The sequence below is a fragment of the Nerophis lumbriciformis genome, linkage group LG03 (assembly GCF_033978685.3).
Source record: "Nerophis lumbriciformis linkage group LG03, RoL_Nlum_v2.1, whole genome shotgun sequence".
NCBI lineage: Eukaryota > Metazoa > Chordata > Actinopteri > Syngnathiformes > Syngnathidae > Nerophis > Nerophis lumbriciformis.
Window position 1 is genome coordinate 21725001 of NC_084550.2, and position 19044 is coordinate 21744044.

General features: G+C 35.2%; 2 protein-coding genes across 4 annotated transcripts in view; one reads left to right on the forward strand and one right to left on the reverse strand.

The window, feature by feature from the left end:
- The window catches only part of tmbim1a (transmembrane BAX inhibitor motif containing 1a), a 34723-nt gene extending 34575 nt beyond the window's left edge, over positions 1-148 (forward strand). For all 3 annotated transcript variants that reach the window (XM_061935290.1, XM_061935291.2, XM_061935289.1), the window contains one exon: positions 1-148. This exon is cut by the window's left edge and continues 478 nt beyond it. The gene's annotated coding sequence lies outside the window, so the exon portion shown is untranslated.
- A 9280-nt stretch (positions 149-9428) lies between these two features.
- LOC140677479 (uncharacterized) lies at positions 9429-12571 on the reverse strand. The gene is made up of 3 exons (XM_072912108.1): positions 12426-12571; positions 12044-12269; positions 9429-9812 (listed from the first exon to the last, which is right to left on the reverse strand). Exons 1-3 carry the CDS (start codon positions 12514-12516, stop codon positions 9641-9643), a joined length of 489 nt encoding a protein of 162 aa, XP_072768209.1. The 5' UTR covers positions 12517-12571; the 3' UTR covers positions 9429-9640.
- Between the last annotated feature and the right edge of the window lie 6473 nt (positions 12572-19044).

Here is a 19044-nt window from a genome sequence, read left to right on the forward strand (position 1 = left end):
CACGTTTTTGCTTCTACCGTAGAATACGTTACATAATTATATTTTAGCCACGTGTGTCATCATTACGGCACTTGCTCCTAAAAACATCTATGTTTGTAAATACCCTCTGTTTGATATTTCGTACATAATAAATATTTTTATTTCCGCGCTTTATGGGGATTTTTGTGGATTTAAGTCGTCTTTTTTTCACGTCGTGTTGTGTTTCGTCCTGAAATAAGCAGGGGCGTCCATGGAAAAGACATTGCTGGGATGTTGTGTAAATGGTAAATAAAAACAAAATACAATGATTCGCAAATCCTTTTCACCTTAAATTCAATTGAATAGACTGCAAAGACAAGATATTTAATGTTCACACTGAGAAATAATCATTAACTTAGAATTTAATTGCAGCACAGGGGCATTTTTCCACTGGGTTACATGGCCTTTCCTTTTAACAACACTCAGTTTTCAACTTATATTCAATAGAATAGACTGCAAAGACAAGATATTTAATGTTCACACTGAGAAATAATCATTAACTTAGAATTTAATTGCAGCACAGGGGCATTTTTACCACTGTGTTACATGGCCTTTCCTTTTAACAACACTCAGTTGTCAACTTATATTCAATTGAATAGACTGTAAAGACAAGATATTTAATGTTCCAACTGAGAAACTTTATTTTTTTTTTTGCAAATAATCATTAATTTAGTCGGGGGCGTTTTTACCACTGTGTTACATGGCCTTTCCTTTTAACAATACTCAGTTTTCAACTTATATTGAATTGAATAGACTGCAAAGACAAGATATTTAATGTTCCAACTGAGAAATAATCATTAACTTAGAATTTAATTGCAGCACAGGGGCATTTTTACCACTGTGTTACATGGCCTTTCCTTTTAACAACACTCAGTTTTCAACTTATATTCTATTGAATAGACTGCAAAGACAAGATATTTAATGTTCCAACTGAGAAATAATCATTAACTTAGAATTTAATTGCAGCACAGGGGCATTTTTACCACTGTGTTACATGGCCTTTCCTTTTAACAACACTCAGTTTTCAACTTATATTCAATAGAATAGACTGCAAAGACAAGATATTTAATGTTCACACTGAGAAATAATCATTAACTTAGAATTTAATTGCAGCACAGGGGCATTTTTACCACTGTGTTACATGGCCTTTCCTTTTAACAACACTCAGTTTTCAACTTATATTCAATTGAATAGACTGCAAAGACAAGATATTTAATGTTCCAACTGAGAAACTTTTTCTTTCTTTTTTTTTTGCAAATAATCATTAATTTAGTCGGGGGCGTTTTTACCACTGTGTTACATGGCCTTTCCTTTTAACAACATTTAGTAAACGTTTGGGAACTGAGGAGACACATTTTTGAAGCTTCTCAGGTGGAATTCTTTCCCATTCTTGCTTGATGTACAGCTTAAGTTGTTCAACAGTCCGGGGGTCTCCGTTGTGGTATTTTAGGCTTCACACATTTTCAAGACTATATGCAGGCCGGTCTAGTACCCACACTCTTTTACTACATTGACTTGGCATTGTTTTGCTGAAATAAGCAGGGGCGTCTATGACAACGTTGCTGGGATGTTGTGTAAATGGTAAATAAAAACAGAATACAATGATTTGCAAATCCTTTTCAACTTATATTCAATTGAATAGACTGCAAAGACAAGATATTTAATGTTCCAACTGAGAAATAATCATTAACTTAGAATTTAATTGCAGCACAGGGGTATTTTTACCACTGTGTTACATGGCCTTTCCTTTTAACAACACTCAGTTTTCAACTTATATTCAATTGAATAGACTGCAAAGACAAGATATTTAATGTTCCAACTGAGAAACTTTATTTTATTTTTTTGCAAATAATCATTAATTTAGTCGGGGGCGTTTTTACCACTGTGTTACATGGCCTTTCCTTTTAACAACACTCAGTAAACGTTTGGGAACTGAGGAGACACATTTTTGAAGCTTCTCAGGTGGAATTATTTCCCATTCTTGCTTGATGTACAGCTTAAGTTGTTCAACAGTCCGGGGGTCTCCGTTGTGGTATTTTAGGCTTCACACATTTTCAAGACTATATGCAGGCCGGTCTAGTACCCACACTCTTTTATTACATTGACTTGGCATCGTTTTGCTGAAATAAGCAGGGGCGTCCATGACAACGTTGCTGGGATGTTGTGTAAATGGTAAATAAAAACAGAATACAATGATTTGCAAATCCTTTTCAACTTATATTCAATTGAATAGACTGCAAAGACAAGATATTTAATGTTCCAACTGAGAAACTTCATATATATTTTTTTGCAAATAATCATTAATTTAGTCGGGGGCGTTTTTACCACTGTGTTACATGGCCTTTCCTTTTAACAAGACTCAGTAAACGTTTGGGAACTGAGGAGACACATTTTTGAAGCTTTTCGGGTGGAATTCTTTCTCATTCTTGCTTGATGTACAGCTTAAGTTGTTCAACAGTCCGGGGGTCTCCGTTGTGGTATTTTAGGCTTCATAATGCGCCACACATTTTCAATGGGAAACAGGTCTGGACTACATGCAGGCCGGTTTAGTACCCGCACTCTTTTACTACATTGGCTTGGCATCGTTTTGCTGAAATAAGCAGGGGCGTTCATGATAACGTTGCTGGGATGTTGTGTGAATGGTAAATAAAAACAGAATACAGTGATTTGCAAATACTTTTCAACTTATATTCAATTGAATAGACTGCAAAGACAAGATATTTAATGTTCCAACTGAGAAATAATCATTAACTTAGAATTTAATTGCAGCACAGGGGCATTTTTACCACTGTGGTACATGGCCTTTCCTTTTAACAATACTCAGTTTTCAACTTATATTCAATTGAATAGACTGCAAACACAAGATATTTAATGTTCCAACTGAGAAGCTTTATTTTTTTTTTGCAAATAATCATTAATTTAGTCAGCACAGGGGCATTTTTACCATTGTGTTACATGGCCCCTCCTTTTAACAACACTCCGTAAACGTTTGGGAACTGAGGAGACACATTTTTTAAGCTTCTCAGGTGGAATTCTTTCCCATTCTTGCTTGATGTACAGCTTAAGTTGTTCAACAGTCCGGGGGTCTTCGTTGTGGTATTTTAGGCTTCACACATTTTCAATGGGAGACAGGTCTGGACTACATGCAAGACGGTCTAGTACCCGCACTCTTTTACTACATTGACTTGGCATCGTTTTGCTGAAATAAGCAGGGGCGTCCATGATAGTGTTGCTAGGATGTTGTGTGAATGGTAAATAAAAACAGAATACAGTGATTTGCAAATCTTTTTTATCTTATATTCAATTTAATAGACTGCAAAGACAAGATATTTAATGTTCCAACTGAGAAATAATCATTAACTTAGAATTTAATTGCAGCACAGAGGCATTTTTACCACTGTGTTACATGGCCTTTCCTTTTAACAATATTCAGTAAACGTTTGGGAACTGAGGAGACCAATTTTTGAAGATTTTCAGGTGGAATTCTTTCCCATTCTTGCTTGATATACAGCTTAAGTTGTTCAACAGTCCGGGGGTCTCCGTTGTGCTATTTTAGGCTTCACACATTTTCAATGGGAGACAGGTCTGGACTACATGCAGGACGGTCTAGTACCCGCACTCTTTTACTACATTGACTTGGCATCGTTTTGCTGAAATAAGCAGGGGCGTCCATGATAACGTTGCTTGGATGGCAACATATGTTGCTCCAAAACCTGTATGTACCTTTCAGCATTAATGGCGCCTTCACAGATGTGTAAGTTACCCATGTCTTGGGCACTAATACACCCCCATACCATCACACATGCTGGCTTTTCAACTTTGCGCCTCCAAATCGGTCTTATATTACTTTATGTATGAGAAAGAAAAGTCGAAATCGTGAGATAAAAAGTCAGAATTATTAAATATTAAGTAAAAGTTTGATTAAAAGTCATCATTTTGAAATAAACAGTCGAAATTATCTCATAAATATGACTTTTTAGCTCATAATTTGGACTTTTTTATGTACCTTTGGAAAAAAATATTGTTAAAAATTGTGAAATAAAAGTTACAATTATGAGATCAATTTACATGTATTTATTTTTTTTACATTTTGACTTTTTATATCATATTTATGACTTTTTATCTCATTTAAATTTTTTGATGTATCTTTGGAAAAAAAATATTGTGAAACTTTGTAAAATAAAAATGATAATGAGATTAATCATGATGAACCACAGGTTATATTACTCCCTTGCCTAATTTAAATTATTATTTTTTTAAAAGAGCCCAATATTTTGACTTAGACAAACTTTATTGGAAATTGTTCCACACAGCATCTCAGTTTCAAAGGATAGAAAGGATAATGCAGGTATTAAGTACAAACCCCGTTTCCATATGAGTTGGGAAATTGTGTTAGATGTAAATATAAACGGAATACAATGATTTGTAAATCATTTTCAACCCATATTCAATTGAATGCACTACAAAGACAAGATATTTGATGTTCAAACTCATAAACTTTATTTATTTTTTGCAAATAATAATGAACTTAGAATTTCATGGCTGCAACATGTGCCAAAGTAGTTGGGAAAGGGCATGTTCACCACTGTTTACATCACCTTTTCTTTTAACAACACTCAATAAACGATTGGGAACTGAGGAAACTAATTGTTGAAGCTTTGAAAGTGGAATTCTTTGCCATTCTTGTTTTATGTAGAGCTTCAGTCGTTCAACAGTCCGAGGTCTCCGCTGTCGTATTTTACGCTTCATAATGCGCCACACATTTTCGATGGGAGACAGGTCTGGACTGCAGGCGGGCCAGGAAAGTACCCGCACTCTTTTTTTATGAAGCCACGCTGTTGTAACACGTGCTGAATGTGGCTTGGCATTGTCTTGCTGAAATAAGCAGGGGCGTCCATGAAAAAGACGGCGCTTAGATGACAGCATATGTTGTTCCAAAACTTGTATGTACCTTTTAGCATTAATGGTGCCTTCACAGATGTGTAAGTTACCCATGTCTTGGGCATTAATACACCCCCGTACCATCACAGATGCTGGCTTTTCAACTTTGCGTCGATAACAGTCTGGATGGTTTGCTTCCTTTTTGGTCCGGATGACACAATGTCGAATATTTCCAAAAACAATTTGAAATGTGGACTTGTCAGACCACAGAACACTTTGCATGAGTCCATCTTAGATGATCTCGGGCCCAGAGAAGTCGGCGGCGTTTCTGGGTGTTGTTGATAAATGACTTTCGCTTTGCACAGTAGTTTTAACTTGCACTTACAGATGTAGCGACCAACTGTATTTAGTGACAGTGGTTTTCTGAAGTGTTCCTGAGCCCATGTGGTGATATCCTTTAGAGATTGATGTCGGTTTTTGATACAGTTCCCTGAGGGATCGAAGATCACGGTCATTCAATGTTAGTTTCCGGCCATGCCGCTTACGTGGAGTGATTTCTCCAGATTCTCTGAACCTTTTGATGATATTATGGACCGTAGATGTTGAAATCCCTAAATTTCTTGCAATTGCACTTTGAGAAACGTTGTTCTTAAACTGTTTGACTATTTGCTCACGCAGTTGTGGACAAAGGGGTGTACCTCGCCCCGTCCTTTCTTGTGAAAGACTGAGCCTTTTTTGGGAAGCTGTTTTTATACCCAATCATGGCACCCACCTGTTCCCAATTAGCCTGCACACCTGTGGGATGTTCCAAATAAGTGTTTGATGAGCATTCCTCAACTTTATCAGTATTTATTGCCACCTTTCCCAACTTCTTTGTCACGTGTTGCTGGCAACAAATTCTAAAGTTAATGATTATTTGCAAAAAAAAAGTTTTTTATCAGTTTGAACATCAAATATGTTGTCTTTGTAGCATATTCAACTGAATATGGGTTGAAAATGATTTGCAAATCATTGTATTCCGTTTATATTTACATCTAACACAATTTCCCAACTCATATGGAAACGGGGTTTGTACACTAAAATGTACCATGATAGCATAAAATATAACATATGTAATGTCACATATTATATACTGTGAACAGTATATAATATTTACTGATTTTTTTAAATTTATTTTTTTATATAATATATAACAAATCCCAATTACGGTACCATGTACAATATTACAGCTGCAGCAAAAAAAAAAAAAAAAAAAAAAAGGGGCAGCATAAAATATACATTATAAACAAAGAGAGGTAGGGGGGGGGGGGGTCGCACTAATATACAATGAAAACCTTAACCTTACCCCTAACCTAAATAATAAATACAAATCGTTTGAGGTGCTTACTATGAGGTCTGTCGCACCGCTGCCTCTCGATATGGCTGTTATCTACCGCCCCCCAGGGCCCTACTCGGACTTTATTAATGAATTCTCAGAGTTCGTTGCTGATCTAGTGACGCACGCAGACAATATAATCATAATGGGGGACTTTAATATCCATATGAATACCCCATCGGACCCTCAGTGCGTGGCGCTCCAGACTATAATTGATAGCTGTGGTCTTACACAAATAATAAATGAACCTACGCATCGCAACGGCAATACGATAGATCTAGTGCTGGTCAGGGGTGTCACCACCTCCAAAGTTATGGTACTCCCGTATACTAAAGTAATGTCCGATCATTACCTTATAAAATTCGAAGTTCTGACTCATTGTCAACAAACTAATAATAATAATAACTGCTATAGCAGCCGCAACATTAATGCCGCCACAACGATGACTCTTGCTGACCTACTGCCTTCGGTAATGGCACCATTCCCAAATTATGTCGGCTCTATTGATAACCTCACTAACAACTTTGACAATGCCCTGCGCAAAACCATTGATAGTATAGCACCGCTAAAACAAAAAAGGGCCCCTAAAAGGCGCACCCCATGGTTTACAGAGGAAACCAGAGCTCATAAATTATCATGTAGAAAGTTAGAACGCAAATGGCGCGCGACCAAGCTTGAGGTTTTCCATCAAGCATGGAGTGATAGTTTAATATCGTATAAACGCATGCTTACCTTAGCTAAAGCTAAATATTACTCAAATCTCATCCGCCTCAACAAAAACGACCCTAAATTTTTGTTTAGTACAGTAGCATCGCTAACCCAACAAGGGACTCCTCCCAATAGCTCCACCCACTCGGCAGATGACTTTATGAATTTATTTAATAAGAAAATTGAACTCATTAGAAAGGAGATTAAAGACAACGCATCCCAGCTACAACTGGGTTCTATGAACACAGATACAACTGTATCTACGACGGATACTGCAATACAAAATAGTCTCTCTCTTTTTGATGAAATAACATTAGAGGAACTATTACAGCGTGTAAGTGGGATAAAACAAACAACATGTTTACTTGACCCACTTCCTGGGAAACTTATCAAGGAGCTTTTTGTATTATTAGGTCCATCAGTGCTAAATATTATAAACTTATCACTTTCCTCTGGCACTGTTCCCCTAGCATTCAAGAAAGCGGTTATTCATCCTCTGCTCAAAAGACCTAACCTTGATCCTGACCTCATGGTAAACTACCGACCGGTGTCCCACCTTCCCTTTATTTCGAAAATCCTCGAAAAAATTGTCGCACAGCAGCTAAATGAACACTTAGTGTCTAACAATCTCTGTGAACCTTTTCAATCCGGTTTCAGGGCAAATCACTCTACGGAGACAGCCCTCGCAAAAATGACTAATGATCTACTGCTAACGATGGATTCTGATGCGTCATCTATGTTGCTGCTTCTTGATCTTAGCGCTGCTTTCGATACCGTCGATCATAATATTTTATTAGAGCGTATCAAAACACGTATTGGTATGTCAGACTTAGCTTTGTCGTGGTTTAACTCTTATCTTACTGACAGGATGCAATGCGTCTCCCATAATAATGTGACCTCGGACTATGTTAAGGTAACGTGCGGAGTTCCTCAGGGTTCGGTTCTTGGCCCTGCACTCTTTAGTATTTACATGCTGCCGCTAGGCGACATCATACGCAAATACGGTGTTAGCTTTCATTGTTATGCTGATGACACCCAACTTTACATGCCCCTAAAGCTGACCAACACGCCAGATTGTAGTCAGCTGGAGGCGTGTCTTAATGAAATTAAACAATGGATGTCCGCTAACTTCTTGCAACTCAACGCCAAGAAAACGGAAATGCTGATTATCGGTCCTGCTAAACACCGACATTTATTTAATAATACCACCTTAACATTTGACAACCAAACAATTACACAAGGCGAATCAGTAAAGAATCTGGGTATTATCTTCGACCCAACTCTTCTCGTTTGAATCACACATTAAGAGTGTTACTAAAACGGCCTTCTTTCATCTCCGTAATATCGCTAAAATTCGTTCTATTTTATCCACTAGCGACGCTGAGATCATTATTCATGCGTTCGTTACGTCTCGTCTCGACTACTGTAACGTATTATTTTCGGGTCTCCCTATGTCTAGCATTAAAAAATTACAGTTGGTACAAAATGCGGCTGCTAGACTTTTGACAAGAACAAGAAAGTTTGATCATATTACGCCTATACTGGCTCACCTGCACTGGCTTCCTGTGCACTTAAGAAGTGACTTTAAGGTTTTACTACTTACGTATAAAATACTACACGGTCTAGCTCCGTCCTATCTTGTCGATTGCATTGTACCATATGTCCCGGCAAGAAATCTGCGTTCAAAGAACTCTGGCTTATTAGTGATTCCCAGAGCCCAAAAAAAGTCTGCGGGCTATAGAGCGTTTTCTATTCGGGCTCCAGTACTATGGAATGCCCTCCCGGTAACAATTAGAGATGCTACCTCAGTAGAAGCATTTAAGTCCCATCTTAAAACTCATTTGTATACTCTAGCCTTTAAATAGCCCCCCTGTTAGACCAGTTGATCTGCCGTTTCTTTTCTTTTCTCCTCTGCTCCCCTTTTCCTTGAGGGGGGGGGGCACAGGTCCGGTGGCCATGGATGAAGTGCTGGCTGTCCAGAGTCGGGACCCGGGGTGGACCGCTCGCCTGTGCATCGGCTGGGAACATCTCTGCGCTGCTGACCCGTCTCCGCTCGGGATGGTGTCCTGCTGGCCCCACTATGGACTGGACTCTTACTATTATGTTGGATCCACTATGGACTGGACTCTCACAATATTATGTCAGACCCACTCGACATCCATTGCTTTCGGTCTCCCCTAGAGGGGGGGGGTTACCCACATATGCGGTCCTCTCCAAGGTTTCTCATAGTCATTCACATCGACGTCCCACTGGGGTGAGTTTTTCCTTGCCCGTATGTGGGCTTTGTACCGAGGATGTCGTTGTGGCTTGTGCAGCCCTTTGAGACACTTGTGATTTAGGGCTATATAAATAAAGATTGATTGATTGATTGATTGAGCTTTTCTGCTGGTGCTGCTCCCCCCAACAAACCACTGCAAAGTACAGGGCACAACCGACTGAAAAAATATTAATATATGACTTTTAATGACTGACACCTTCACAAAAATTGAGGGGATCCCCAAAGGGTTACAATATATATTGGTTTTGAAAAAGAAAAAGTTTGGACACTTCAATACATCTCATTTAAACATGAGGATGTTGCGTCATGCTCCCTGCAGGGGTGAAAATCACTGATTATAATGTCCACCAGTGGAAGTGGGGCAGTCTTTTTAACAGGCGTTACTGGTCCAGCTTGATGTTCTCTACAGCGCGGCGGTAGCGGCTGCCTTCGTAGTTCCCCTCGTTGGACATCTGCATCTTCTGTCGGATCTTCAGCTGCTTTAGGCGGTTCTTGTCCACTTGCCTTTTGGCCAGCAAGAAGAGGAGAATGCCGCCGGGGAGGCCCACCATCCTGCACGAAGGAGGGGGAGACTCATTTAGTGGCAAAAAGCCCGGGGTCCAGACTGAGGCCAAAAAGAACCTCATAGCCATAGCACACATAAGCATGTGTGTAAGAGGGAAACATCAAATAACACAAATGACATTAAAAGAGCAGAGCTGATGCAACCAGCCATTTCTACATATAGCTACAAAAAAAAACTAATAAATAAATAAATAAAAAAACATAACACTGTTAGGGGAGCATGGCCAGAGAGAGGAGCAGACCCAACAAAGCAACCAAGAGAGCCGACTCACATAAAAAGTCCAAATTACGAGATAAAAAGTAAAAATTAAATCAAAATGATCACATAATTCTGACTTATCGCATCCACTTTCTAATAATTTCGACTTTTTTCCCCTCATAGTTGTGACTTTATTCAATCACAATTTTGAGTTTTCATCTCATAATTATTACCTTAATTACACAGTTTGCCAAAGGTACCGGTACATATTTTGTCTTTAAAAATTTAAATTTGAATGTAAAACTGAACTTTATGGAAGCCTGTTTCCGCCAAATAAGTCTTATATTACTTTTTGTTTCATAATTATGAGGAAAAAAGTCGAAATCGTGAGATAAAAAGTCAGAATTATGAAATATTAAGTAAAAATTAGATTGAAAGTAATTTTGAAATAAAAAGTCGAAATTATCGCATAAATATGACTTGTTAGCTCATAATTTGGACTTTTTTTATGTACCTTTGGAAAAAAAATATTGTTAAACTTTGAAATTAAAGTTATAATAACCAGATAAAAATATGATATAAAAGTAGAATATATAAAAACTCATAATTATGAAATAAAAAGTCAAAATGATCTCATAATTATGACTTGTTAGCTCATAATTTGGACTTTTTTTAATGTACCTTTGGAAAAAAATATTGTTAAACTTTGAAATATAAGTTATAACCAGATAAAAATATGATATAAAAGTAGAATATATAAAAACTCATAATTATAAAATAAAAAGTTGAAATTATCTCATAATTATGACTTTTCAAAATTATGATTAAAAAGTCCTATGAGATAAAAACTCATAAATATGATATAAAAAGTCAAAATGTAAAAAATAAATTAAATTTGACTGTAAAACTTGTCCATAAAATACTGAACTTTATGGGAGCTCGTTTCCGCCACTAAAAATACCTCAAAATAAGTCTTATGACTTTTTATTTCATAATGAGGGGAAAAAAGTCCAAATTGTTATCCCATAAATATCACTTTTTATCTCATCATTTCAAGTTTATGTACCTTTTGCAAAAAATATTATTAAACTTTGTGAAATAAAAGTTATAATAATGAGATAAAAATTATATAAAAAGTAGAATTTATATTAAAAAAAACCCTCATAATTATGACTTATCTCATCATTTCAACTTTTTTTATGTACCTTTTGGAAAAAAATATTGTTGTTAAACTTTGTGAAATAAAAGTTATGAGATAAAAATAAAAAGTCGAAATTATCTTATAATTATGACTATCTCATTTCAACTTTTTTATGTACCTTTTGCAAAATAATATTGTTACACTTTGTGAAAAGTTATAATAAAAAGATAAAAATTAAAAAAAGAATTAAAAAAAAAATTAACTTAGAATTATGAACTAAAAGTCGAAATCATCTAATTATGACTTTTTATCTATGACATAAAAACAATAAATACAAAGTTGAATGTATTAAAAAAAAAAAACTCATGAACTAAAAGTCAAAATTATTTAATTATGACATTTTATCTCATCGTTTCAACTTTTTTATGTACCGTTTGGGAAAAAAAATATTGTTAAACTTTGTGAAATAAAAGTTATAATAATGAGATAAAAAATAATAAAAAGTAGAATTTATAAAATTATGAACTAAAAAGTCGAAATTATGTAATAATTATGACTTTATCTCGTTGCAACTTTTTTATGTACCTTTGGAAAAAATATTGTTAAACTTTGTGAAATAAAAGTTACAACAATGAGATAAAAATATTAAATAAAAGTAGAATTTATATTTTTTTTAAACTAACTCGAAATTATCTCATAATTATGGCTTTTTTAAATTATGACTGAAAAGTCATAATATCGACTTTTTAGGTCACAGTTATCTCATAAATGTGACTTTTTATCTCGTGATTATTACTTAAATTTGGATTATTTCAGTGGCAGAAACGGGCTTCCGTAGTTAATTTAAAAGCTGATTTCTGTGGTGACGTCACAACTGACCAGGCGTAGCCAATGGGCATCATGGGGTTCTTGGCCTTCCTCAGAGGAATGTATTCGGGACCTTCGAAGTACTCCTCCTCGACTTTTCTGCTTCCCCCTCGGCTGGTCTGCTGCCCGCTCCCAGAGCTGCACATGGCCGCCGTCTGGACGCTCCAACGCCGGCACAGAGCGGGTGAAAAGAAGCCAATATTCCCCCGCCATGGACCGGAAGCTAGGAGGACTGCACCTGGTATGCAAATAACACACTATCAAGTACATTTTGTCAATAACTCTTACTCCACCGTGACGTGACGACGCCTAACACAACGATTTTACAATTCATGTTGATAAACTAAAGCCGAGTTGTCGTGCTGACATTTTAAAAGCAAAAATGTCTTTTTACCTTTACAAGCCATTCCTGCTCCTGTCGAGAACACCGCCATGTTTGTTGTGTTACGCAACGCACATGCGCAGTTGTGTCTTGCACTGCACATGCGCAGTTGCGGCGCTCAGTAATGACGCCTACTGCCCCCTAAAGGACACATGGCGGTACTGTATGTCAGATTGCACTTTTAGTACCGAAACAATAGAACGCCTATTGCTAGCAGAGGTGAACACTTAAGGTTTAAAAGAAGTTAAACTTTATAAATTCGCTAAATGGTTAAATAAATATGACTTTTTATCTCATAATTTCAACTTTCTTATGTACCTTTACGAAAAAAATATTGTTGTTAAACTTTGTGAAATAAAAGTTATAATAATGAGATAAAAAAATATTAAATAAACAGTAGAATTTTTTAAAGAGTCATAATTATGAAGTATAAAGTCATCATTTTGAAATAAAAGTCAAAATTATCTCACAAATATGACTTTTTGGCTCATATTTGACTTTTTTATGTACCTTTGGAAAAAAATATTGTTCAACTTTGTGAGATATGTTATAATAATGAGATAAAAAATATTAATTAAAAAGTATAATTTATTTTTCAAAATCATAATTATGAAATATAAAGTCATAATTTTGAAATAAAAAGTCGAAATTATCTCATAAATATGACTTTAGCTCATATTTGACTTTTTTATGTACCTTTGGAAAAAAATATTGTTAAACTGTGTGAGATAAAATTTATAAAAACGAGATAAAAAAATATTGAATAAAAAGTACAATTTATACAAAAATAAAAAGTCAATTTTTAAATAAAAAGTCGAAATTATCTCATAAATATGACTTTTTAGCTCATATTTTTGACATTTTTTATGTACCTTTGGGAAAAAATATTGTTACACTTTGTGAGAAAAATTTATAAAAACGAGATAAAAAATATTGAATAAAATATTATCGCCTTCCGCCCGATTGTACCGCCTTCCGCCCGATTGTTCCGCCTTCCGCCCGATTGTAGCTGAGATAGACTCCAGCGCCCCCCGCGACCCCAAAGGGAATAAGCGGTAGAAAATGGATGGATGGATGGATGAATAAAATGTACAATTTATACAAAAATAAAAAATCGAAATTATCTCATAAATATGAATTTTTAGCTCATATTTTTGACTTTTTTATGTACCTTTGGGAAAAAAATATTGTTAAACTTTGTGAGATAAAATGTATAAAAACGAGATACAAAATATTGAATAAAAAGTACAATTTATACAAAAATAAAAAGTCAATTTTTAAATAAAAAGTCGAAATTATCTCATAAATATGAATTTTTAGCTCATATTTTTGACTTTATGTACCTTTGGAAAAAAAATATTGTTAAACTTTGTGAGATACAATTGATAAAAACGACATAAAAAATATTGAATGAAAGGTAAAATTTATACAAAAATGAAAAGTCATAATTTTAAAATAAAAAGTCGAAATTGTCTCATAAATATGAATTTTTAGCTCATATTTTTTACCTTCTTATGTACCTTTAGAAAAAAATATTGTTAAACTTTGTGAAATAAGTTATAATAATGAGATAAAAATATTAAATAAACAGTAGAATTTATTTAAAAAAAGTCATAATTATGAAATATAAAGTCATAATTAAAAAAAAAAGTCGAAATTATCTCATAAATATTACTTTTTAACTCATATTTTTGACTTTTTTATATACCTTTGGAAAAAAATATTGTTAAACTTTGTGAGATAAAATTTATAAAAACAAGATAAAAAATATTGAATAAAGTACAATTTATACAAAAATAAAAAGTCATAATTTTAAAATAAAAAGTCGAAATTATCTCATAAATATGAATTTTTAGCTCATATTTTTGACTTTTTTATGTACATATGGGGAAAAAAATATTGTTAAACTTGGGGAAATAAAAGTTATAATAATGTGATAAAAAATATTAAATAAAATAATTTATAAATTTTTTTTTAAAAGTCATAATTATTAAATATAAAGTCATAATTTTGAAATAAAAATTCGTAATTATCTCATAAATATGACTTTTTAGCTCATATTTTTGACTTTTTTATGTACCTTTGGAAAATAAATATTGTTGTTCAACTTTGTGAAATAAAAGTTATAATAACGAGATAAAATATTAAATAAAAAGTAGAATTTATTAAAAAAAATTAAAAAGTCATAATTTTAAATCAAAAAGTCGAAATTATCTCAATATGAATTTTTAGCTCATATTTGTGACTTTTTTATGTATCTTTGGAAAAAAAATATTGTTGCTAAACTTTGGAAAATAAAGTTGTAATAATGAGATAAAAATATTAAATAAACAGTAGAATTTATTTTTTTTAAAAGAAGTCATAATTATGAAATATAAAGTCATAATTTTGAAATAAAATAAAATCGAAATGATCTCATAAATGTGACTTTTTAGCTCATATTTTTGAGTTTTTTATGTACCTTTGGAAAAAAATATTGTTAAACTTTGTGAAATAAATAACGAGATATAAATATGATATAAAAAGTAGAATTTATAAAAACTCATCACTATGAAATAAGTCGAAATGATCTAATAATTATGACTTTTCAAAATGATGACTTAAAAAGTCCTGTGAGCTAAAAAGTCCATATTTTAAAAATATGTACATTTGGCAAAAATATTGATATTTTTAATATGTCAAGAGCGCCGCCTTGTTTCTTGTGTCATGCACCGCACATGCGCAGTTGCGGGAATCAGTAGAGACGCCTGCTGCCACCTAGTGGACACATGGCGGTACTGTATGTCAGATTGCACTTTTAGCTCGCAGAGGTGAACACTTTGGGTTTAAAAGAAGTTAAACTTTATAAAATGGCTTTGCGTAGCTTTCATGGTTAAATAAATATGATTTTTTTATTTTCATAATTTCAACTGACTTCAGAAAAAAATATTTGTTATTAAACTTTGTGAAATAAGTTATAATAATGAGATAAAAATATCAAACAGTAGAATTTATTTATAAAAAAATAGTCATAATTTTAAAATAAAAATTCGAAATGATCTAATAAATATGACTTTTTGGCTCGTATTTTTGACTTTTTTATGTACCTTTAGAAAAAAAATATTGTTAAACTTTGTGAAATAAAAGTTATAATAACGAGATAAAAATATGATACAACAATTAGAATTTATAAAAACTCATAAGTCGAATTTATGTAATAATGACTTTTCTAAATGATGACTAAAAAGTCAATATTATAAATGTATGTACCTTTGGCAAAAATATTTGATATTTTTAATAATTAAGAGATAAAAAGTCATAAATATGTAATTATATGAATTTTTTTAATGAAAGAAACTGCTGTTCTAAATGTGTCCACTAGATGTCGCAATAGCAATGATGCTACATATGTACAAAATAAACCACATTAGTACAACAGTCGAGCAAAATGATCAAACTCCATAAATAACATCCTGTAATTTGATATTGATACAATTTTTTTTATCTTGATAAGATTGAAAATGAACACCAATGGGTTGACTGATGAACATTATCACATCATTTAGTTTAAAAATATAAATAACGACAAATACATTATTAAGCGCAACATGTAAGTGTAGAACAACCCCAACATTATGATTTGTACATTTGTGCTTGTTCTATTTTTAAACAAAGAAAACAATCTGAAGTTGTCTTTATTTTTAAGTTATCGTGCCGTGATTTTACCAGTCTGATTTTTCTCCATGTGGTCCCCAATCTAAAATGTTTGACACCCAAATATATATATATATATGTATTTTATATATATATACATTATATATATATTATATGCATTATATATATAATATATATATTATATATATATAATATATATATTATATATATATATATATATATATATATATATATAAATATATATATGTATTTTATATATATATATATTATATACATTATATATATAATATATACCGTATTTTCCGCACCATAAGGCGCCCTGGGTTATAAGCCGCGCCTTCAATGAACGGCATATTTCAAAACTTTGTCCACCTATAAGCCGCCCCGTGTTGTAAGCCGCATCTAACTGCGCTAAAGGAATGTCAAAAAAACAGTCAAATAGGTCAGTCAAACTTTAATAATATATTAAAACCAGCGTGATGTGGGCGCGCATGGAATCGTATATCAACATGGACGGAGCTGCGTGAAAAAAGCCACCCGGCCTCTTCGCGTAAACTTAAACTTACCTTAACCACTCGCTCATCTTTTCTTCATCCATCCCTTCGAGTTAGCTTTTATGATGACGCCGGCTGGAAAGGTCTCTTTTGGCAAGGTCTTCCTTTTGAATATCACCATGGGTGGAAGTTTCTGGCCATTAGCATGGCAAGCTAGAACCACAGTGAAGGATGACTTCTCATTCCCTGTGGTGCGAATATTCACCGTACGTGCTCCCGTTGTATCCACAGTGCGGTTCACAGGAATATCAAAAGTCAGTGGAACCTCGTCCATGTTGATAATGTTCTCTGGCCGGATCTTTTTTTCAGCTATCTTGTTTTTACAATATGCACGGAAAGTAGCCAGCTTTTCTTGAAAGTCTTTAGGCAGTTGCTGTGAAATAGTAATCCGTGTGCGGATGGAGAGATTGCGTCTTTTCATGAAACGGATCCCTGTCGCTTAGTAGGAGCCATTTTGTGGTCTTTACAGATGTAAACACACAAAGGAAATGAAACGTACGGTAATATCCGCGCCCTTTTTCTTCTTCTACGCGGGCGGGTGGTTGCTTACAGTAGAAGAAGCGCTTCCTGTTCTATGGGGGCGGGTGCTTACCTTGGCGGTTGCTTGCGTAGAAGAAGAAGCACTTCCTCTTCTACGGGGAAAAAAGATGGCGGCTGTTTACCGTAGTTACGAGACCGAAACTTTATGAAAATGAATCTTAATATTAATCCATATATAAAGCGCACCGGGTTAAAAGCCGCACTGTCAGCTTTTGAGTAAATTTGTGGTTTTTAGGTGCGGCTAATAGTGCGGAAAATACGGTATATTATATATATATATATATATATATGTATATTATATATATATATATATATATATATATATATATATAAAAATATAATATTTATGTATATAAATAATATATATACATATATATATATTATGTATATATATATATATATATATAAAATACAATATATATATTTATATATATATATATAATATATATATAATGTGTGTGTATATTAGAGATGCGCGGTTTGCGGACACAACCGCGGAGTCCGCGGATTATCCGCGGATCGGGCGGATGAAATTAAAAAAAAAAAAGATAATATCCGCTCGCGGGTCGGGTCAGGCGGATTAATTAGATTTTTGTTTTTGTTTTTTGTTTTTTTTGCGGGTGGCAGTTAAACCAATTCGGAAATATATATACATAGTTAAATGTTGTTACCCACATACGAAAAACGAGCAGGCACCTGCTGCATATGCCACAACAGAAGAAAAAAAAAAGAAAAGAGATGGACACTTTTACGGAGCGGAGAAGGGACGCCTCGCCGGGGTCCGGGACCGAGGCCCCTTTCCCCGAGAGGGCCCCACCGGGAGCCGTAGCTGAGGCGATCCGCGAGAAGGGCCCGACGCACGTCCAGGGTCACTACCGCGCCCACCGCACCGACACCCCGCCTCGTCCGCCTTCGCCGCGGCCGGCGTCACGCGCAGCAGGTAAGCAGCTTACCTGCCCGCCACCCCCGTGGCCGGGGGCTCGTAACAGGGGTCACTCCGCGCGCTCCGCCCGCGCAGCTTACCTGCCCGCCACTCCTGTTGCCGGGGGCGCGTAACAGGGGTCACTCCGCGCGCAGTGCGCTCACGAAAGGGGTGGGGCTCACCCTGGTTGATATAGACAGCAGGACGGTGGCCATGGAAGTCGGAACCCGCTAAGGAGTGTGTAACAACCCACCTGCCGAATCAACTAGCCCTGAAAATGGATGGCGCTGGAGCGTCGGGCCCATATACCCGGCCGTCGCCGGCAGCGAGATGCGCTTGGAGGTGCGCTCAGCGCGGCTCCCATATGGTGTGCGTCTGGGTCGTGACAGCGTGGCACGCGAAAGTCTGTGCTGCGTTGGATCAGTCTCCTTTCTTTAACAGGCAAAAGCTTTATAACCTCAGTGAGGTTATAAAGCTTGCGCACCAAACACGAAGCAAGGCCATGCTGCAGGAGAACAAAGGACTTCTTTCATTTAAGGTTTGTGATAAACCATCAAACTCATTCGTTAAAAGGACTCTATAGTAATATAAAGCGAATTTTTCTGGACATTATCATGCAAGAAAAGTTTATTTTTGGGACCGCGATCACCGCGTAATGATTTTTAAAGGTTGCATGACAAACATTTAACTGTCCCATGTGATCAGCCAGTGCGATTGGAAATCCATGCTCAATTATTGCCTCCGTAAATAAAACTTCGGCATTTATCACATCCAAAGAATCTGTTTGGGCGACGAAAAACGTTGAAAGTTTTCCACTTGTATCGCTAGCAACGGCATTAGACTTGTGTTTTTTTGTCCCAACGTGGTCTTTTACATCGCTAATTACTCCGTGTCCGATCGAAAAATCTTGTCTGCACAAGGTGCAATTCGCGTAGTTTTCACCCTTTTTTTTTTAATTAAT